Genomic DNA, 22,818 nt, shown 5'->3' with positions numbered 1-22,818 from the left:
GGGTAGCTGTAGGGCCGGGCTTCTTCCCTGTTCACGACACTAGCAGGGGGGGGGGGTAAGTGTAAGTGGTATTCCACAGCCTGAGACTACAGTATAGACTGGCGGTATGTGGTCTCTCAAAAAGCATCACAAAAATAGTTTTCGCTTAGGTAATGAGACACTCCACTATGCCCTATCTTCTGAGCTAAAAATCCATGTTTTTTTAAATCACATAGGATTCTAAGAATTGAGTTACTCTTTTCTTTCTCACTTTTCTGTTACAGCTTTTTGAATGAACAATTTAAAAAGATACTTCTAATGCTTACTCACCTGCAGTGACTTCTACTACCAAAACAAGGGTCAGTTCCATCATTTCTCAATTATCTTTCTCCTAAGCCAAGGGTATATTGTCTGAGCTCATAGACCATTATATACCCAAGACAACCTCTAATCACCAGGCCTGGCTGGGATCAGACCATCCACTCTCCAGCTGCTTATCAGTTTGTGACAGGTGGTTCGCATTGAAGACCGATTGGCATTATACAGTAATTTTCTAACTGTAATAATAATTGCCATATGGGCATTTAAGACAATGGGCATTTAAGGCCCATTGGCATTGCCTTACGGCAATTGTGATGGCCTATTATAGACAAGTAGTTATAGGGGGGTCTTTTAAAGAACTTGTCTGGTCAAATTAATTAATTAATGAGTTAATGAATGAATAGAAACTAACTGTACTTTCTTAATGGTAATTTTTCTGTTTGTAAAATGCCACTTTACAGCAGTAATAAATTGTGGAGTGGCACCTTTCCACTCCATGCCAGAAGGTGGCAATGTAGGCACGTGTCATTACCTATTTCGTGTTGTCACTAAGGAAGTGCGAAGCAGCCGGCGTTTGTAGTTTAAACATGGCGCTACCCAGTTCAGTACTCGTGCGACTCAGAGCGTTGTGTAACCTTGGGAAATCTTTGGATGCAGGGAGCACAATTGGACAAAATTACAATCGGGTCCGGTGGTACAAGACAAAAGCCAGGAGCTATCAGGACACTGCAGCGTCAGCGGCCCAGACAAGACGGGGTGAGTGAGAAATGCTGTTGAATTGAGTTGACACCGGTGCCATCTCCAAGCCGAAGCAAAGCACCTTGAGACATGCGTACAGTATTAATCGTCAGCGAAAGCTAGCTAGTTAACTTAGTGACCGAAAACCTGCTTACACTGTCATTAGCTAGTTAGCTACATGTCTCTATTTCAGGTTGTATGACAGTGATATCTTGCTAAGTTATCTAGGTAGCTAGCTGAGGAATTGATCTCCATCTTTCATCATTCATATCAGGTAGTGAGCTCCTGAAAGAGTTCCCTGAACCGAAGAGCCTGCTGTTTACCACCATATCCCGGTCGCTTGGGGTGTCTGACCTCTCCCAACACATCCAGTATCACTGCACAGAGGATGGGGGTCTCAAGGTCAGAGAGACAAGGCACTAGGTGGACTATTGCAACCACAGGAGGCTGGTGAGGAGAGGACGCCTCATAATAATGTCTGGAATGGAGTGAATGGAATGGTATCAATATGGAAATCAAGTATTTGATGTGATTGATACCGTTCCATTTATTCCGTTCCAGCCGTTACCATGAGCCCGTCCTCCACAATTAAGGTGCCGCCTGTGATTGCAACACATCTTGTTTGACAGATGACGCCTCTTCCCAAACAAAGTCCATTGTCTAATAATTGTTTCACTGTCGCTATACGTGTTTGTTTTCAGAGAGCCACTGTCACACTCCTCTGGCCCAGCAAAATGGAGGTGGAGGGCTTTGCTCGCAAGAAGATTGATGCTGAACGATATGCTGCTGCTGCTGCCTGTCACAAGCTGAAAGTAAGAGAAAAGACCTGCCCTTTATTTAAACAATTACAGCAGGATTTGTCTCACTTTGTACCAGGAGTATTGTGCATTGCTTTCATCAATGCTAGCCCACCCCATCTGTTCCTTCTGTCTTTCCTCACTTATTTCTCCCCAGGAGATGGGTGTGCTGGGTCCAGACAATCAGGTGGCCAGGAGGAGTGTGGGACAAGGGCGAGGGCCACCACTATCAGTCTTAGAGGACCCGGAGGAGTGTCGGTGGACAGATGATGTCCATGTGCCTAGAAGAGACCTCCAGAATGGATCCTTGGAACCTCACAGACAATCAAGGTATTACCATCCTCCTGTTACTATGGATCATACTCAGTACCAATGTATTATGGTTTATACTTTGCTGATTTTTGCATGGGACTCGATTCACTTTTTATTTGAATGTTTTGTTTATTGTGCTGCACATGTTGGTGTTTACAGGGCACCCGAGGAGAATTCCGAGCTCTCCCAGGCTCTTTCCATGTTCATAAATCCTAAAGCTCTGCTGACCAGAGTCATCCAGGTGGCCACGTCTTCCAACAGATTCAGGGTCAGTAACTGTCTCTGTCTCCTATAGGTCCAACATGCACCATAATACAGCCTGTCATAACACTTGTTATAAGCTATCATACAACCTGTCTAAAGCTCAGCCACTCATCTCTGAACTGTCATGCTAAAACTGTCATTCACTCTCTCCTCTTCTCTACTACAGGAGCTGGTGCAGTACAAGACGGTGGGCGGTAAGGTGAAGAGATGTGAGCTGACCATGCGATGGCCAGAGGAGATGACGTTTGGGGCCTCGGCTCTTCGCAGAGTGGAGGCAGAGAGGAGAGCTGCTGCACTAGCCTGTTTCAAACTGAAGGTGAGGACCACAGATGAAAGAGCACAGAGAATTACTGATGCATTTGTTTATAATATGTCTGTTAGATTATGTTTTCACGCATGCATTCCCATACCAGGGTTGTGTTCATTAGGGCATGGAAGGGAAAGTTAATGTAAAAAGGAATACGAAAATGAGTGTCTTATTGCATCCAGTTTATTCTATTTTCTTCCGTTTGGTGCTCAATGCTCAACTTTTTCTATACTCTCTCCAGGAAATGGAGCTGCTAGATGAGGACAACCAACCTCTGACCCATGCTAAGTACCACAAGGAGGAGATGCGTGAGGCGGGGGAGAGAGACAGACGGCCCTGTCCTCTGGAGATACCTGAGTACTTAGAGCACAGCGCCAGAGAATACCTCACACAGGTTGGTTATCTTGCATCATCACCACTGGAAAATCAGTCTGTGTAGCTAACGTCACTGGCCAGGAATTTACTTCATAGCCTCTGTGTTTGTGCTCATGAATTGTCCAGTATCCAGTGGCGACAGAGATGCAGAAGCTGTGGGAGGAAGAGGAGGAGAGAAGCCAGCAGAGGTTGAACCAGCAGGACAAAGAGGAGGAAGAGGACCTCGTCACAGACGCCATCACAGGCAGGCCATACCGGCCCCTCTCTACCCAGGAGGCCGAGCAGCTGAGCGCAGACCTACAGGACGAGTGGGAGAGGGCAGGGCCTGGCCTGGGGGTGGAGCTCCCGGTCGACGCCCACCGGGAACGTGTAGTGTCAGCGGTGGAGTCCTCCAGGGTCATCGTGGTTGCTGGGGAGACAGGGTGTGGCAAGACGACGCGTATCCCGCGCTTCCTGCTGGAGGGGCGTGTGCGGAGCGGGGATGGGGCGGAGTGTAACATTCTGGTCACCCAGCCTCGGAGGATTAGCGCTGTGTCAGTGGCTCACCGTGTTGCCCACGAGATGGGTCCCGCCCTCAAACGCTCTGTAGGGTATCAGGTGAGTTACAGGGAGCATACTGTTATAACTAGATCAAATGCTGTTGTCACCAGAATCACTCATCACCATTACACTAACTAACCATTAGGGCCGGGACAATACCATTATTGCGATACTCGTTAGTATCCTGGCAAGGAAACAAAACATGAAATGGATTTAACTTCTTTAGGAAAACAGCCCTGATGTTGGAAACAAACATCATTATGTTGTCATTCAGTCACATTTATTTATTTCCAAAGCTGTAGCACACAATAATTTAAAGACAGACAAGTTTTTAAAAGACCAAAGAGTTTGGTCTGCTTCGTATTTACATTTTTGCCATGGAAACATTTTTGCGATACTGGTATTGTCCTGGCCCTACTAACCACTAACCTCCCTTATTCATTGGACAATTGAGCTGTCACTCCCTCTACTGTAGCTCAACTTCTCTCGTTCATTGGACGTTCCTGCTGTCACTCACTCTCCCGTGAACCCCCCAACCTCTCTAGGTGCGTCTGGAGAGCCGTCCCCCGGAGCACAGCGGTGGGGCCCTTCTCTTCCTGACGGTGGGGGTGTTACTGAGGAAGCTGCAGGGTAACGCCTCCCTGAGGGGGGTTAGCCACGTGGTGGTGGATGAGGTCCACGAGAGGGACGTCAATACGGACCTACTGCTGGCCCTGCTGCGACCCGCCCTAAGGGACAACCCCAACCTCCGCGTGGTGCTGATGAGTGCCACGGGGGACAACCAGAGGCTAGCCCAGTACTTCGGGGGCTGCCCCGTGGTCAGTGTGCCCGGGTTCATGCACCCCGTCAGGGATCGGTACCTGGAGGAGGTCCTGAGGGAGATGGGGAGACCACCGCCGCCCCTGGCGAGGACAGACTTGCAGGGACGGGTGAGGAAGATGCTAACTGCTGAGGGGTGGACTTTAGTAGTTTATCAATACTAGAGTGTTATAATTTTCAGATTTTAAGTCTTGGATGTGATTGACTGACTCTGTGCAACTGACTAATTGACGGTGCTTGTACATTCCTGCATGTTTTCTTTCATATGTACAGTACCAGTCAAAAGTTTGGACACACCTACTCATTCCAGGGTTTTTCTTTATTTTTACTATTTTCTACATTGTAGAATAATAGTGAAGACATCAAAACTATGAAATAACACATATGGAATCATGTAGTAACCAAAAAAGTGTTAAACAAATCAAAATATATTTGAGATTCTTCAAAGTAGCCACCCTTTGCCTTGATGACAGCTTTGCCAATCAGTTGTGTTGTGACAAGGTAGGGGTGGTATACAGAAGATAGCCCTATTTGGTAAAAGACCAAGTCAATATTATGGCAAGAACAGCTCAAATAAGCAAAGAGAAATGACAGTCCATCATTACTTTAAGACATGAAGGTCAGTCAATCCGGAAAATGTCAAGAACTTTGAAAGTGCAGTCGCAAAAACCATCAGGCGCTATGATGAAACTGGCTCTCATGAGGACCGCCACAGGAAATGAAGACCCAGAGTTACTTCTGCTGCAGACGATAAGTTCATTAGAGTTACCAGCCTCAGAAATTGCAGCCCAAATAAATCCTTCACAGAGTTCAAGTAACAGACACATCTCAACATCAACTGTTCAGAGGAGACTGCGTGAATTAGGCCTTCTTGGTCGAATTGCTGCAAAAAAAACACTACTAAAGGACACCAATAAGACGAAGAGACTTGCTTGGGCCAAGAAACACGAACAATGGACATTAGACCGGTGGAAAACTGTGCTTTGGTCTGATGAGTCCAAATTTGAGATTTTTGGTTCTGACCGCCGTGTCGTTATGAGACGCAGAGTAGGTGAACGGATGATCTCAGCATGTGTGGTTCCCACCTTGAAGCATGGAGGAGGAGGTGTGATGGTGCTTTGCTGGTGACACTGTCTGTGATTTATTTAGAATTCAAGGCACACTTAACCAGCATGGCTACCACAGCATTCTGCAGCGATACGCCATCACATCTGGTTTGCGCTTAGTGGGACAATCATTTGTTTTTCAACAGGACAATGACCCAACACACCTCCAGGCTGTGTAACGGCTATTTGACCAAGAAGGAGAGTGATGGAGTGCTGCATCAGATGACCTCAACCCAATTGAGATGGTTTGGGATGAGTTGGATTGCAGAGTGAAGGAAAAGCAGCCAACAAGTGCTCAGCATATGTGGGAACTCCTTCAAGACTGTTGGAAAAGCATTCCAGGTGAAGATGGTTGAGAGAATGCCAAGAGTGTGCAAAACTGTCGTCAAGGCAAAGGGTGACTACTTTGAAGAATCTAAAATATATTTTGATTTGTTTAACACTTTTTTGGTTACTACTTGGTTCCATATGTGTTATTTCATAGTTTTGATATCTTCACTATTATTCTTCAATGTAGAAAATAGTAAATATATAGAAAATCCCTTGAATGAGTAGGTGTGTCCAAACTTTTGGCTGGTACTGTATATGTTTGTGTTCATAAATTGACTGTTTCGATGTTTAGGAGAAGGATGATGCCACGCCAGACCTGGACTTAGTAGCTAATGTGATAGAGCACATCCACAGACAGGGAGAGCCAGGTAACCAACGCTTCAACACTCCCCTAGTTTTACTCTACGTTCCCCTTATCTCTCCATGTCTGTTTTGCTAAGGTCCGATCCAACTGATGGTTGATTGATTCATTGATGATTTCTCTTCCAGGTGCAGTGCTGTGTTTCCTACCAGGTTGGCAGGACATTAAGGCTGTCCAGAAGAGACTAGAGGAGAAACCAACCTTCCGCTCTGGCTCTCAAATGATCCTACCATGTAAGGACTGGAATAAGGGGTCTGTCTTTAGTTTCTGTCCTGCTGCCTGTTCACAACATGCTACCTGTATTATTCCTGGTCAGGTCACAATGTGACATGGTTAGGAAATAATTCTGTACCTAATTAAAATGCAGTGCACAAGGAACGCTCTTATGACTGGATTATAATAAAGTAATGTCTTTGCTCCCCCTCCTCTCTGTCTGTCCAGTACACTCAAGTATGTCAGTGACCCATCCTCTCTGTCTGTCCAGTACACTCAAGTATGTCGGTGGGCGACCAGCAGGCTGTGTTTCAGCGCCCCCCTGAGGGCCGGAGGAAGATCGTCCTGGCCACCAACATCGCTGAGACCTCTATCACCATCGATGACATCGTTCACGTAGTAAACGCGGGCTCTCAGAAGGAGCAGAACTACGACACACGGACCAAGGTAGGTGACGGTCACTTCTGTCACAGTGAATAGATAATATAGACATTCATGCAGAAACTGTATCTTAAAGCACCTCAATAGAGGACAATAGTGCTATCTCATAAAAATCCCTGTTGCCTTTAAAAAAAATAGTGTATGGAAAACATTCCTAATACTTACAGTAGCCGCCAAGCTAGTGCAAATCCAACTGGTGATTGACTACAATATACTAGTGTGGTGTTGCAAACCTCTCTGTCTTGCTGGTCACCAGGTGTCATGTCTAGACACAGTCTGGATCTCGCGCTCCAACGTCACTCAGCGTAGAGGGAGGGCGGGGCGATGCCAGCCCGGACATGCCTACCACCTGTTCCCACGGCAACGCCTGGAATCAATGACAACCTTCCCTGTGCCTGAGATCCTACGCACCCCTCTGGAGAGCCTGGTGGTACAGGCCAAGATCCACAGCCCCCACTGCAAGGTGAAGGGATTTGACAGAGGAACGATGGAGATGTAGGGGTGTAAGGGCCAGTCAATGTAATTGTGAGGTCTCTGCACGTTTGTCACATATATTGATGTTCTCTTGGTGGGTCTCTCCAGGCAGTGGATTTCCTGTCACAGGTGTTGGACAGCCCAGAGCGAGAAGCTGTGACAGATGCTGTTCGCAACCTGCAAGAGATTGGTGAGACTCTCTAAAGATCTGTCTTCACATGATGAAAATAATTTGCATCCAGACGGTTTCAGTTGGGATTTAGCAAATCGTGTTTTAGTTGTTCAAATGGTTTGAGATCATTCAACAGACGATGTATTAGTGCGTGTTCTTATTGGTGTTGTTGTGGTCTACAGGGATGTTTTTCATGCTCCTCTCCCCTCCCTCTCCCTAGGTGTTCTGGACAAGACAGAGGCCCTGACTCCCCTGGGGGAGAGAGTAGCCTGTCTGGCCTGTGACCCACGCCTGGGGAAGGTGCTGGTGCTTGCTGCTCTGTTCCGCTGTGTCCTGCCCCTGCTGTCAGTCGCAGCTTGTCTCACCAGAGACCCTTTCCACAACAGCATGCAGAACAGAGCCCTGGTCTCTAAGGTCAGACACTGACTCAGTCCACGTCCACCTGGGCAGTCATTGTTTAATTTTACTTACATAACATGATGTACTGCAAAATTCCCTTTTCCCTCCAGGCTAAGGATGCCCTGGGAGGCTCCAGCTACAGTGATTACCTGGTGTTCAGTCGAGCTGTGTTGGGCTGGAGGAGTGTTCAGCAGGAGAGAGACAGAGAGACCAGACAGGACTACTTGGACAGATACACACTGTCTGGAGCCAGCCTGCGCTTCATCAATGGTGAGAGAGAGACAGAGACATTGGGTAAACTCCTGGCTGTAGGGTTTTTCCTTACCTTGTGAACTGACCAGGTAAAACTCAGTTCCCTCGTCATTGGTTCAATCAGTTATCGGGCTGACCCAGGTTGTTGAGTGTCTTCCATATATTTTCATACGTTTATATTAATCGTTGATGTCTCCTGTGTGTTCCAGGTCTGACCTCCCAGTTCAGTGAGAACCTCCTTGAGGCTGGGCTGGTGGTGCGTTCAGCTGACTGCCAGAGATCCTCTTCCCTCTACAACCAACACAGCCACCAGGACGAGCTGGTGAAGGCTGTGCTGCTGGCTGGACTCTACCCCAATCTCATACAGGTACACATCTAAATCTCAAACAGTAGTCTGCAGGTTCCTATAGCTTAAGCTATGCACACAGCATCCTGACTCACTTATGTTTCTGTGCCTCAGGTGAAAAGAGGAGCAGTGACCAAAGGTCGCTTCCGCCCCAACAGCCTGTGCTTCCGCACGCAGAGCGGCCCGGTGCTCATACACCGCTCCTCCGTCAACAGGTGTGTGTCTTACGGTGTGTGTGTTAAAAGCGCTGCATGGCCTCCCGAGTGGCGCAGCGGCACTGATCAGTTCTAGAGGCGTCACTACAGATCCGGGTTCAATCCCGGGGTGTGTCGCAGTTGGCCGCGACCAGGAGACCAATTTGGCCCAGAGTCGTCCGGGTTAGGGGAGGGTTTGGCCGGCTGGAATGTCCTTGTCCCATCGCGCTGGCTTCGGTCGCCAGCTGTACGGTGTTTCCTCCGACACGTTGGTGCGGCTGGCTTCCGGGTTAAGCGAGCAGTGTCAAGAAGCAGTGCGGCTTGGCGGGGTCATGTTTCGGAGGACGCATGGCTCTCGACCTTCGCTTCTCCCGAGCCTGCACGGGATTTGCAGCGATGGGACTAAATACCAATTGGATATCACGAAATTGGGGAGAAAAAGGGGTAAAAAGTACCAAAATAATAAATAAACCTGCATGGTCAATCTGATGTCTGCATTGGCCGTGCAGCATTTACGGTGTTACGGCCTCTGCAGAAGTCAGGACATTCATACTTCTTGCGCTTCTTGGAGCAGCACAGAGCTGTTGTGAAGGAAGTGAGTTTGTGTTTATACAGGACCTCCCGCCCTCACCTACCGTCAATCAATCATGTCAATGTGGTGCTATATGGAGCCCTCCGCATTGGCCTCAATTTGGCCTCTGCGTGCCTTTTCTATGATGGTGCCAAGGCCATTCTACTGCCAATGTTTGTCTATGGAGATTGCATGGCTGTGTGCTCGATTTTATACACCTGTCAGCAAGGGGTGTGGCTGAAATAGCCGAATCCACTAATTTGAAGGGTTGTCCACATACTTTTGCATATATAGTGTATGTGTGTGTTCTCATATATTGGCCAATATTTTGATGGTGTGTGTGTGTATTAACAACCCATTCTTGTCTTGTTCCAGGGGAGAGGAGCAGTTCCCCAGTCGCTGGCTGACCTTCTTCAGTGCGATCAAGTCCAACGGTAACGTGTTCATCAGAGACTCCTCAGCAGCCCACCCCCTCGCACTACTGCTGCTCACCGACTGTGACATCACTGAGAGAGGTATAATTCAATTCAGTACCACTTTATGAATCCCAGTGGCATTAAACTGTTGGTAATGTAGAGATATCACCAACTACTGCACATAGACTTGCAGTGACGCTACAGATATGTCATTGAGGGCCTCACTTGCTTTATCGATACCAATGTCTATTGAAAGTGGAATTATAAAGTAAAATTCCATCCTCTTGCAAAAAACATTGGTATAAAGGATGTTAGAAGCCAGTCAGATAGCGGAAAAGGGAAAGATTCCCATTTCCTGTCATTAACTCTATCTCCCACCTCTCCTCCTGCCTCTCTCAGTGAATGGTGACCGTGTGGAGGTGGCGTTCCCGGGGCGGTCGCTGGTACGCTGTGAGCTGTCTGTCCAGACCTGGGAGCTGCTGTGGGAGCTACGCTCCTCCATCCAGACCATGCTGTACCGCAACCTCCGCCCACACAGCTCAGCCAATTACGTCACACAGGACGGCAAGCTCATCACGCTATTGGTGGAGCTGCTGAACAATACAGAGTCCAATACAGACCCCCAGCCAAACGGGGGCCACAGTGACTCTGAGGTAGACTGATTAACTCGCATTGGAATACAGGAATGTCAAAGTACTGCGAAGTAGTGCTTTGTGACCTGGAAAAACTCTGCCCATAGCAAGGGTCCATAGATTTTTCTGGTCAGGAAAAAAGTACCAAAGCAAGATGGTAGGGGCACTGTTTGCTTGTGTGCAAGTGGGTCTGCTGACAAAAAATCTGAGAAGACAGTGTAATATCGGTTATCTAACTGTACAATACTATCCATAGTTCACTACCCCATTCTAAATGTCCTCTAGTAGCTCACCTGAGATATAATGAGAAAAGGTTTGGATGAATGGGAACACTGAGTTACAATGGAGTTCATGAAAATTCATTATGCCCTGAAAGTTTGGCTCTTTAAACAATATTTCAAGAGCCACTTTTAATAGGAGTGAACTAATGCTACAGTAAAATGGGTCATTACCACTGTAAATACTGTGGTTGCTCTCTACATGATATGGGAAGAAGAAATCAATTTGTTTGACTGGATTATGGACGATGGTATATTTGCTTTTTGAAAAGCAGAAGTTGAATGAATCTGACTCTTAATGAGTGTCTAATGATGTGTGAACTACAGCGAGACGGTGTCAAGATGCCTTGGTCAAAAGAACGATTGCATATAATTGTTTTCACGTGAATTTATTGTTAAAAAATAAATGGGTATTTAAATATGGTCTGTTGAACGATAAAGATGTTATAAACAAGGTTACTGGTTGCAATTTTTTTCTCTGAAGTTAAATGTATTATTCATCATTGGGCTATGAGGTGAGGTTAGGTGAAGCCAGTTTTCAGAAGAACTCCTTGAGGAAATGCAGGTGGAAGTTCTTCAGGCGTTTCAGTACCTCTTCCATGGTCTCCACTGGGGTCATTACACACAGTCTGAAGAGAGAGAAATCAGTGGGGAAGTATAACCGTTTAAATAGAATGATGAGGCTAATGCTATGCTGCCCTGTCAATTTGGATAGGATGAGTACTGGATATGGAACCATTGACTACTGGAGTGTGAGATGTTTTATGGTGACATTTCTATGTCCAGAAGCAGTTGCCAGAGAGAGGATTGTACCTGATGTGGTGGGTGCCTTCCTTCTGTCCATACTGACACCCTGGCCCCACACACACTCCTGCTTCCTCTAGTAACAGTTTACAGTACCACAGGTCAGGCTGCATCCCTACTACCTGCAATGGAAAACAGAAAACTCTGAGATATACAGTACCAGTCAAAAGTTTGGACACACCTACTCATTCAAGGGTTTTTCTTTATTTTTTACTATTTTCTACGTTGTACAGTCGTGGTCAAAATTTTTGAGAATGACAAGTATTGGTCTTCACAAAGTTCGCTGCTTGTGTTATGAGATATTTTTGTCAGATGTTACTATGGTATACTGAAGTATAATTACAAGCATTCCATTAGTGTCAAAGGCTTTTATTGACAATTACATTAAGTTTATGCAAAGAGTCAATATTTGCAGTGTTGACCCTTCTTTTTCAAGACCTCTGCAATCCGCCCTGGCATGCTGTCAATTAACTTCTGGGCCACATCCTGACTGATGGCAGCCCATTCTTGCATAATCAATGCTTGGAGTTTGTCAGAATTTGTGGGTTTTTGTTTGTCCACCCGCCTCTTCAGGATCGACCACAAGTTCTCAATGGGATTAAGGTCTGAGGAGTTTCCTGGCCATGGACCCAAAATGTCGATGTTTTGTTCCCCGAGCCACTTAGTTATCACTTTTGCCTTATGGCAAGGTGCTCCATCATGCTGGAAAAGGCATTGGTCGTCACCAAACTGTTCTTGGATGGTTGGGAGAAGTTGCTCTCGGAGGATGTGTTGGTACCACCATTCTTTATTCATGGCTGTGTTCTTAGGCAAAATTGTGAGTGAGCCCACTCTCTTGGCTGAGAAGCAACCCCACACATGAATGGTCTCAGGATTCTTTACTGTTGGCATGACACAGGACTGATGGTAGCGCTCACCTTGTCTTCTCCGGACAAGGTGTTTTCCGGATGCACCAAACAATCGGAAAGGGGATTCATCAGAGAAAATGACTTTACCCCAGTCCTCAGCAGTCCAATCCCTGTACCTTTTGCAGAATATCAGTCTGTCCCTGAGGTTTTTCCTGGAGAGAAGTGGCTTCTTTTCTGCCCTTCTTGACACCAGGCCATCCTCCAAAAGTCTTCACCTCACTGTGCGTGCAGATGCACTCACACCTGCCTGCTGCCATTCCTGCCTGCAGCAAGCTCTGCACTGGTGGTGCCCCGATCCCGCAGCTGAATCATCTTTAGGAGACGGTCCTGGCGCTTGCTGGACTTTCTTGGGCGCCCTGACGCCTTCTTCACAACAATTGAACCTCTCTCCTTGAAGTTCTTGATGATCTGAAAAATTGTTGATTTAGGTGCAATCTTACTAGAAGCAATATCCTTGCCTGTGAAGCCCTTTTTGTGCAAAGCAATGATGACGGCACGTGTTTCCTTGCAGATAACCATGGTTAACAGAGGAAGAACAATGATTTCAAGCACCACCCTCCTTTTAAAGCTTCCAGTCTGTTATTCTAACTCAATCAGCATGACAGAGTGATCTCCAGCCTTGTCCTCGTCAACACTCTCACCTGTGTTAACGAGAGAATCACTGACATGATGGCAGCTGGTCCTTTTGTGGCAGGGCTGAAATGCCGTGGAAATGTTTTTTTGAGACTAAGTTCATTTTCATGGCAAAGAGGGACTTTTCAATAAATTGCAATTCATCTGATCACTCTTCATGACATTCTGGAGTATATGCAAATTGCCATCATCAAAACTGAGGCAGCAGACTTTGTGAAAATTAGTATTTGTGTCATTCTCAAAACTTTTGACCACGACTGTAGAATAATAGTGAAGACATCAAAACTATGAAATAACACATATGGAATCATGTAGTAACCAAAAAAGTGTTAAACAAATCAAATATGTTTTATATTTGAGATTCTTCAAATAGCCACCCTTTGCCTTGATGACAACTTTGCACACTCTTGGCATTCTCTCAACCAGCTTCATGAGGTAGTCACCTGGAATGCATTTCAATTAACAGGTGTGCCTTCTTAAAAGTTAATTTGTGGAATTTATTTCCTTCTTAATGCGTTTGAGCCAATCAGTTGTGTTGTGACAAGGTAGGTACAGAAGATAGCCCTATTTGGTAAAAGACCAAGTCCATATTATGGCAAGAACAGCTCAAATAAGCAAAGATAAATGACAGTCCATCATTACTTTAAGACATGAAGGTCAGTCAATACGGAACATTTCAAGAACTTTTAAAGTTTCTTCAAGTGCAGTCGCAAAAATCATCAAGCGCTATGATGAAACTGGCTCTCATGAGGACCGCCACAGGAATGGAAGACCCAGAGTTACTTCTGCTGCAGAGGACAAGTTCATTAGAGTTACCAGCCTCAGAAATTGCAGCCCAAATAAATGCTTCACAGAGTTCAAGTAACAGACACATCTCAACATCAACTGTTCAAAGGGGACTGTGTGAACCAGGCCTTCATGGTCGAATTGCTGCAAAGAAACCACTACTAAAGGCCACCAATAAGAAGAAGAGACCTGCTTGGGCCAAGAAACACGAGTAATGGACATTAGACCAGTGGAAATTTGTATTTTGGTCTGGAGACCAAATTTGAGATTTTTGGTTCCAACCGCCGTGTCTTTGTGAGACGCGGTGTGGGTGAACGGATGATCTCTGCATGTGTATTTCCCACCGTAAAGCATGGAGGAGGAGGTGTTATGGTGTGGGGGTGCTTTGCTGGTGACACTATCTGTGATTTATTTAGAATTTAACCAGCATGGCTACCACAGCATTCTACAGCGATACGCTATCACATCTGGTTTGGGCTTAGTGGGACTATCATTTGTTTTTCAACAGGACAATGACCCAACACAACTCCAGGCTAAGGGCTATTTTACCAAGAAGGAGAGTGATGGAGTGCTGCATCAGATGACCTTGTCTCCACAATCCCCTGACCTCAACCCAATTGAGATGGCTTGGGATGAGTCGGACCGCAGAGTGAAGGAAAAGCAGCCAACAAGTGCTCAGCATATGTGGGAACTCCTTCAAGACTGTTGGAAAAGCATTCCAGGTGAAGCTGGTTGAGAGAATGCCAAGAGTGTGCAAAGCTGTCATCAAGGCAAAGGGTGGCTATTTGAATAATATCAAATATAAAATATGTGTTATTTCATAGTTTTGATGTCTTCACTATTATTCTACAATGTAAAAAATAGTAACAATAAAGAAAAAGCCTTGAATGTGTCCATACCTTTGACTGGTAGTGTATAAAGAAAGATAAGAGATCAAATCTTTAACTCCAGAGTATTTAGAATTAATCAGATGTTTAATTAGTTTTTTCCTCCAAAAAGTGAATGTATTGTGAAATGCCCATATGACAAAACGGTAGTCATTCTAGTGCTCTACCCGACCATACAGTTTAGTATTTGTCCCATGACTAACCTTTGCCTTCTCGATGGCTCCTTGGGGTAGATACAGCCGGGGGAATACGAAAGCCCCTCCCATCATTGGCTGACAGCTGATCCCTGAAATATTGTTCAGAACCTCCGGGACCCAGTTCATGTTATGGACCAGCATGGCCTGGATAGGCTGGGTCTCCTGGGTCTCTTGGTGGAGATGGGAGAGAAGACAGGGAGAGGAAGGACAGGGGGGAGAGCGTATTGTATGGGACACTGAGATGCTGTTGTGAATACGGAAATAAATGAAGTTGTTTGATTTTGATTAACTATTTCTTATTTTAGAGACATCAATGCTTGCAGAGCACTATCATTAAACTACTTATGACTAACTGTTACATGGCATATGCTATCTACTAAGCCTAACGTCATACTGTAGTTTGTGACCTATTTTGATGCGTCTCACATGGGCGTAGACCGGGTATGAGGGGTCCCCTGGCCTGGGAGGGTTAGCCATGAGCTCCAGGGCTAGCTGACCAGTCACTGCCGCGCAGCTGTCAGTGGAGAAGATGGTGTAGGCGTACCTCATGACGGTGGGGTCAAGGTTCACCAGTTCCACATACCCACCTCGTAGCCCACACCTGGGCAGGGAGAAGAGACATACAGGGTAGTGGTCAAACACTGGCCTGCTGGGTTCAGAACAGGTTTGTACACCACAGGAAGCCTGAAGTGGATCTCTTAGGGAACTGCCAGCTATTTTATGTACTTTTGTCACTATTGAGTTTGTGTTGGCAGCTCATACGTTGTCTAAGATGGCACTAATACATGTTTGCTCTAACGCTCATGCTGAAAGTATTTGACAGTTTTAAATAAGTAGTAGGCTAGTAGCTAATGACTTAATTAAGTAGCTAATGGGGTAATACGATCCAGATCATTGTAGAGTACAGTAGGCTATAGAATGTGTGTATTGAAGACCACTCCTCTGTTGATGGGACTAATTGCTCTAATTGGTCCAGGCCACACCCCTTCCCACTACAGCTGTTCTCTCTCCCAAATTACCACTCCTCAGCCTTTTTCTCACTCCTCACCTTACCATTTAACCCCCTTCTCAAAACGGCAAATCCTTTCATGGTGATGCCACGGGCGGCATATTCCATTTTCCTTCCCTTTGTGCATGAAAGAATCAACCACCACAACCCTACCTACCGGCCTTACAAGCCAACAAAATCCATCATCAAATCCTCGCCCCCCTGCCTCTGCTGTGTGTGTGAAATAAATCAGATAATTGGATACTTCCTCATTCATCCAGCAGCATTCTAATAAATGCGCCATGGTGGCATTCTGAACTTTGAACCAGTCAATTACAAAACCTCCTATTACAGTCCACCGTCAGTTGAATGTATGAATCTGTTAGTCTATTGCCATAGACAGACTGCTGCTGTACTCACTCTCCCATGAAGCCTTTGGATGCTGAGTGGAAAGAGGCCACCTCCACTGTGTGAGAGAGAGGAGGCCCCATGTCTCAGACATAACCTTTTATAGGAGACAAACTCACTGCCCTCCCCGAACACACTTTCTGATACACCTGTGGATCGAATGAAACAGAGAGGGGTGCGTGGAAGACAGAACAACAACGCACTACATAGTCAATATAGAGAGAAGTGAAATATTTGTGATTGAAAATAAGTAATTTGCCAGGAGAGAATACAGACAGGAAGTCACCTCATCAGCCATGAGGAAGCGCCTCTCCTCAGCAGCGAATCGGATCACCCCTTCAATACACTTCCTGCTCTGAACATGACCTAGCAACAACAAAACAAATGAGACTATCCATAAATACTGCTGGGTTAACTTGGCCTGCAAAAATGTTGACTTTATATTCTTCATATGGTCAAATAGTGGGGTACTACTGTATCGACCATCATGGAACCGGAACAACACGTTACCTGCAGGATTCCCCGGGTTGATTACGTACAAAGCGACAGAGTTGCAGACACCCTTAGAGACCTGTAGTGCTCTGCGTAGCTCCTCCACCTCCATTGCCCAGCCATGCTCTTCATCTAGGTAGTACGGAACAATGGCTGCACCGAGCCTTTGCAACATAATTTTAAAAGAAGAGTAGGTGGGCACAGCGGTCAGCACACCTGTCGGAAGTGAGGCCTGATTGTGGACCAGCAGCTTCAACACTTGCTAAAAACAGAAAGCAGAAAATACAGAGGGAAAGATGAATGAGACATGATGATGATGATCATGATGGTGATGAAGATAATTCTCACCATTATTGACCTTTGAGAGACAGAGGTCATGAAGATATTCTCGGGGGACGATGGTACACCACCATCTCGTCGAGAGATGAAGTTGGACACGCTGCACTGTATATAAGAGATACCACCAGAGGGCGTGTATGAGCCTGATAAGGCAGAAGAAGAAAAAAACACAGGTAAACACACATCACATATACCAGCCAGGTCACCCATGATACAAGTCAGTATTCGACGTCCATCCATGTCTGAGGACGTCGGGAGATGACGTCCAAACCGGCCACTAGAGGCAATAGTGAGCACTGTTACCTTCAAGTAGGTTTCGTTTTGCTAAGGTGTTGTGGATGGGCGTAAGCATCTGCCTCTGGTGCCAAAGGTAGCTTTTTTTTTATTTTATTTTTTTATTAACCCATCCACCCCTCTTCGGAGGACAACCATATTTTTAGTTTTTTTACAGCTTTTCTGCTACATATACATTTTACATACATGGTACTTTTATATAAAGCAATCACATAACAATAATACATTACCAAACATAAGCTCTTTAATCCCACCCCTCAGCCACTCTCAGCCCATCCCACCTATCACCATAGACCACCCTCGTTTGGTTTCCATGTGCCATATATCTTTCAATTGTGCTGTGATGTTTTACATACATTTTTAACCTTTCTAATCATATAGTATCCACAGATTGTGAGCTAAAGATAAACCTTTCCTACGAGTATTATTATATTATTTATTGACTGGTTGCATGTTTTAATCCAGCAATAAAAAGATTGTATTTGAGATTTTTGTTTTAATCCAGCGATAGAAAGCATCTGCCTCTGGTGCCAAAGGTTGCATGCTTTTGAAATTTTTGTTTTAAGCCCATCCTAATCCTTACCCATTCAGAGTTAATGCCTAACCTTAAGAATTCAGAGTTAATGCCTAAACTTAACCCTAACCCTTAGAAGTCGGAGTTAATGCTGGTAGTATATACTGAGAGTCATGATCTGCCACAACTTCACACTTTCATACTGTAGACTAGACATAGTTCGGTAGGCCCAATTGCAGTCCTCCTTACCTACAACCATTGTTACTAAAGTTGCACTGGAAGACGCTCGTTATTTACTGACTGACTGCCTCAGACCACTAGTAGAACAGCTAAGTGCGTTGTCAGATGCTTTTTAGCCCTTGTGCATCACTTTATACACAGACGATCTTCGCTAAACATAGAATCAAGATGTTTATCTATCTCAGAACGAAGTTGACTACAAAAACAAAGTTGCCTTAGGTGCCTTAGTTGTCTTAGGCAATTGTTACAAACAAGCGAAGGATAAAAAGATTAAAACCGAGATGACTGAATTAAAATACACTCAATGGGCAGTTTATTAGATACACCCATCTAGTACTGAGTCGGACCCCCCTTTGCCTCCAGAACAGCCTGAATTCTTCGGGCATGGATTCTATAAAGTGTCGGAAACGTTCCACAGGGATGTTGGTCACTTCTGACGCGATGGCATCACGCAGTTGCTGCAGATTTGACGGCGGTACATTCATGCTGCGAACAGCCCTTTCAATCTCATCCCAAAGATGCTCTATTGGGTTTTGTCAGCAACAATGTTCAGGTATGCTGTGGCATTCAATAGTTGCTCAATTGGTATCAAGAGACCTAACGTGTGCCAGGAAAACATTCCCCACACCAGTACACTACCAGCCTGTACCGTTGACACCAGGCAAGATGGATCCATGGACTCAAGCTGCTTACGCCAAATCCTGACACGCAACAGGAACCGGGATTCGTTGGACCAGGCAATGTTTTTCCACTCCTCAATTGTCCAGTGTTGGTGATCTCGTGCCCACTGAAGCCACTTCTTCTTGTTTTTAGCTGATTGGAGTGGAATAGAATATAACTTATAAATGCCTCATGAGCATAGTTCAACCGTCATACCCCTTCAGAACCCAAAATATAAGCTTGTTTTACTCCAATGTTTGTGAACCAAGTAAATGTAAACAAACACAATAGGAGTCCTGCACTGGGTCGAATATCCACAGTTCTTCCCGCTGGCAGGTGGAATTAGCTGGGAAGTGGAATGAAAACATTATTTCAACCTGAGGGTCGGCTTGAGTTTCAGAACAATTATATTGCAGTTCGAAACGTTTTAAATCATGATCATATTTTACAAACCCAAGAGCTTGTTGTGTATAGGCCTAGGCTATACACTAGTGCACAAAATATTAGGAACACCTGCTCTTTCCATGACATTGACTGATCAGGTGAATCCAGGTGAAAGCTATGATCCCTTATTGATGTCACCTGTTAAATCCACTTCAATCAGACCAGAGAATCTTGTTTCTCATGGTCTGAGAGTCCTTTAGGTGCCTTTTGGCAAACTCCAAACAGGCTGTCATGTGCCTTTTACTGAGGAGTGGCTTCCGTCTGGCCACTCTACCATAAAGGCCTGATTGGTGGAGTGCTGCAGAGATGGCTGTCCTTCTGGAAGTTTCTCCCATCTCCACAGAGGAACTCTTGAGCTCTGTCAGAGTGACCATTGGGTTCTTGGTCACCTCCCTGACTAAGGCCCTTCTCCCCCGATTGTTCAGTTTGGCCGGGCGGCCAAATCTAGGAAGAGTCTAGGTGTTTCCTAACTTCTCCCATTTAAGAATGATGGAGGCCACTGTGTTCTTGCGGACCTTCAACGCTTTCTCATTATGTGGTATTGTGTGTAGATTGATGAGGGAAAAAAGTATTTTAATCAATTTCAGACTGTAACGTAACAAAATGTGGAAAAAGTCATAAGGGTCTGAATACTTTTCGAATGCACTACACATCAAATTGTAATGGCACTATTACCATATATCAGTTCAATTGGTACAGCATTCTCACTAATGGGTGCAACAAATATAGCCGTCTTACAAGGCACGCCTCCAAATATGTTAATGAGTCAGCGATTCTTTCTCCTCCCACAAAATGTTTCCACAATGCACCATCATTTACAGAATGCTGCAGTAAATATACAGCAAAAAAGCAATACAGTACTTTATTGTTAAGTTGTATTGTAATAGAATTACAGCAATTGCTAACAGTGAATATGTAATTATATATTACAGCATACCAATGAATATTTGGTGCATTATATCACTTGCACTTGTAGAGGCCTTAACAAAGGCTTCTAAATTGTCATGACTACTGGCAGGGCCAGATTAAGGTTAAAACAGAGCAAATGGACATGACTAAACAGTCAATCATTAAAGGTTTGAGACTTGCTTCCACTCTGATCTATTCCCTATATATTTAATTGTTAGGGAACTACTACCGCATATCACTTAAATTGGTACAGCACTCTCACTAACGGGTGCAACAAGTATAGCCTCTTAATGTGTTAATAAGCCAAAACAATAGCATGCAGCCACAAAAGGTTTTTGGCGCTCCAAAGTTACAGTATGGTACTGTATTCTGTGGGGGCAATACTGAATTACAGTAAATTACTGTAGATTTACAGGAAAAGGTTTTTAGATTTAAAAAATACAGTATGGTACTGAATTACAGTAAATTACTGGCAGCACACTAGCCAGTAAGTTACTGTAGATTTATAGGATAAATATATATAAAACAAAAATATGGTACTGTATATTCTGTGGGGTACAACATTCTCACTAATGGGTGCAACAAAATACAAGGCATGCCTCAAAATATGTCCATGAGCCAGAGGTTCTTTCGCTGCCCACAACATTTTCCACAATACACCATAATTCACAGTATGCTGCTATAAATATACAGCAAAACAGGTAATACAGTACTTTTACAGCAGTGCAGCGCAACACTGTTAAGTGCCTATAATGCATTGCTTTTTACAGTACAGTACTGTAATATAGAATTACAGTACTGTAATATAGAATTACAGTAGCTAACTGTGAAAGTTTTGCTGTAAATTTACAGCAATTTGTTAACGTGTGTGGCTGGGATACTGTTAACCCTATGCACAGCATTCCACGTTCTATATAGGGCTAGGATAGGCTACTGTGAGATCTTACCAGTGTGAGTTCTGCTCTAATCTGATTGGCTCGTCTCACCAAGGGCTCCAGCTCTGTCTGTTTGATGCTCCTCGTCTTGCGGCAGAGCTCTCTCAGGCAGAGGAGAGACATTCTACTATCACACCTGCTGGTCCTCTCAGACAAATGGAATAGTATCTGATGAGATGCCTATTGACTTGTCGACTTCTATGGCTCCTTGAACTTTTCTCATGTTGTTGGTGAGGAAGTGAGTAGGGGTAAAGCTCCCCCCCAAAGTTATTTCCTGCAGAGGAACCAGTAAACTCATCAGTTTTGCAAGTTGAGCCTGCTTTAAAGTTGCCCCAGGCAAATTCCAGTAAGCCTAAAACAGATATATCTGGTTCATCGCCATTGTTTGTTTGTTTTTGTGGAAAATTGTGTTTATTAGATTTTTTTCTACATAGAATTCAATAAGACATTAATGTGAAATTCAATTATACAAGTACAACAAACAAAACAAACCCCCCAAAAAGCTAACATTTAATATAGATACAGTACATCCCAATTGCACATCATGCCATCTGCATTCATATGCCATCACGCCATTTTAGTTGTTACCTCAGATCACATATCATACACATATCAATTATTAAATGTCTATAATGACTCTGTATATTCTAACCAGGGATCCCAAGTCTTATGAAAGGACTGTGGATTACCTTCTAGTGGCATACATTAATTGACCTCATTAATCCATTGAGTGATATTGGGAGGATCCTCATGGTTCCACTTAAAAGTTATACATCTTTTAGCCACAGTCATAGCTAAACTAAAACAATTATTCAATCTCTGAGAAGTAAGTTGTAAATCAGATAGATCCCCAAGGATTGGCATCATGGGAGTTAAATGTAGGTCTACTTCCCTATGAAGGACCTCATGTAAAATTATTTCAATCTCCAGTCTCCATTGTTCAAGTTTAGGGCAGGCCCATGTCATGTGTAATGGAGTACCCGTCTCTGTTTTACAGCGAGGACAGTGTGGAGATTAATCTTATTTAAAGAGGCACCATTTGGACTGGAAGATAGTGTTGTTTAAGTTAGAGACATTATATTCCAGTTCACCCAAGGTACTTTTATGGAAATGGTGTCATTTAAGTTGGAGACATTATCTTCCAGAGTTTTATGCACATTGTAATAATAAATAAGAACTTGGATAGGACCACAGTTCTGCAGTGTACTGAGTAGCACTGGGCATATATACAGTACCAGTCAAAAGTTTGGACACACCTACTCATTCAAGGGTTTTTCTTTATTTTTACTATTTTCTACATTGTAGAATAATAGTGAAGACATCAAAACTATGAAATAACACATATGGAATCATGTAGCAACCAAAAAAGTGTTAAATAAATCAAAATACATTTTCTATTTGAGATTCTTCAAAGTAGCCACCCTTTGCCTTGATGACAGCTTTGCACACTCTTGGCATTCTCTCAACCAGCGTCATGAGGTAGTCACCTGGAAAGCATTTCAATTAACAGGTGTGCCTTGTTAAAAGTTAATTTGTGGGGGCATGCCTTACTAGGCCAACCATTGATGCTTTAGTTGTTAAAGGATGGATACTTCAAAAGAAGTGAGAGCTTTAGGCTTCATGTTTAAAAATGAAAAGTCACTCCACTGGAATGTCATCATTTGAGCATTACACAGAAATCACATGCTGTGAAGAAATGGGTTTAACAGCTGCCAATTACAGCAGTTTATTAATTAAGAGCGT

At 44.5% G+C, this 22,818-nt stretch overlaps 1 protein-coding gene and 1 pseudogene across 2 annotated transcripts; one reads left to right on the top strand and one right to left on the bottom strand.

The window, feature by feature from the left end:
- Positions 1-882: 882 nt before the first annotated feature.
- dhx30 (DEAH (Asp-Glu-Ala-His) box helicase 30) lies at positions 883-11,096 on the top strand. The gene is made up of 20 exons (XM_084188289.1): positions 883-1,056; positions 1,313-1,440; positions 1,740-1,850; positions 1,993-2,165; positions 2,307-2,415; positions 2,578-2,727; positions 2,960-3,112; positions 3,220-3,690; positions 4,179-4,562; positions 6,181-6,256; positions 6,378-6,482; positions 6,734-6,909; positions 7,160-7,366; positions 7,486-7,567; positions 7,770-7,963; positions 8,059-8,218; positions 8,410-8,567; positions 8,661-8,761; positions 9,687-9,826; positions 10,127-11,096. The coding sequence occupies exons 1-20, from the start codon at positions 888-890 to the stop codon at positions 10,387-10,389; spliced, it is 3,510 nt and encodes a 1,169-aa protein (XP_084044415.1). The 5' UTR covers positions 883-887; the 3' UTR covers positions 10,390-11,096.
- Positions 11,097-11,175: 79 nt separating this feature from the next.
- On the bottom strand, positions 11,176-21,198 carry LOC311098886 (alanine aminotransferase 2-like; annotated as a pseudogene). The gene is made up of 9 exons: positions 21,075-21,198; positions 17,089-17,222; positions 16,759-17,002; positions 16,525-16,614; positions 16,261-16,388; positions 15,279-15,453; positions 14,859-15,014; positions 11,451-11,563; positions 11,176-11,266 (listed from the first exon to the last, which is right to left on the bottom strand). The product of its transcript is annotated as an alanine aminotransferase 2-like (transcript).
- Positions 21,199-22,818: the final 1,620 nt, after the last annotated feature.

The sequence above is a fragment of the Coregonus lavaretus genome (genome assembly GCF_964263955.1).
Source record: "Coregonus lavaretus genome assembly, chromosome: 23".
Classification (NCBI taxonomy): Eukaryota; Metazoa; Chordata; class Actinopteri; order Salmoniformes; family Salmonidae; genus Coregonus; species Coregonus lavaretus.
The sequence above is the reverse complement of the archived record's forward strand: the minus strand, read 5'-3'. Positions and strand labels throughout refer to the sequence as shown.

Coding starts and splice junctions, on each gene's coding strand:
- dhx30 (XM_084188289.1), top strand. CDS start 888: ATGGCGCTACCCAGTTCAGTACTCGTGCGACTCAGAGCGTTGTGTAAC. Junction 6,257..6,377: donor CCACAGACAGGGAGAGCCAG/GTAACCAACGCT, acceptor TTTCTCTTCCAG/GTGCAGTGCTGTGTTTCCTA. Junction 7,964..8,058: donor ACAGAGCCCTGGTCTCTAAG/GTCAGACACTGA, acceptor TTTTCCCTCCAG/GCTAAGGATGCCCTGGGAGG.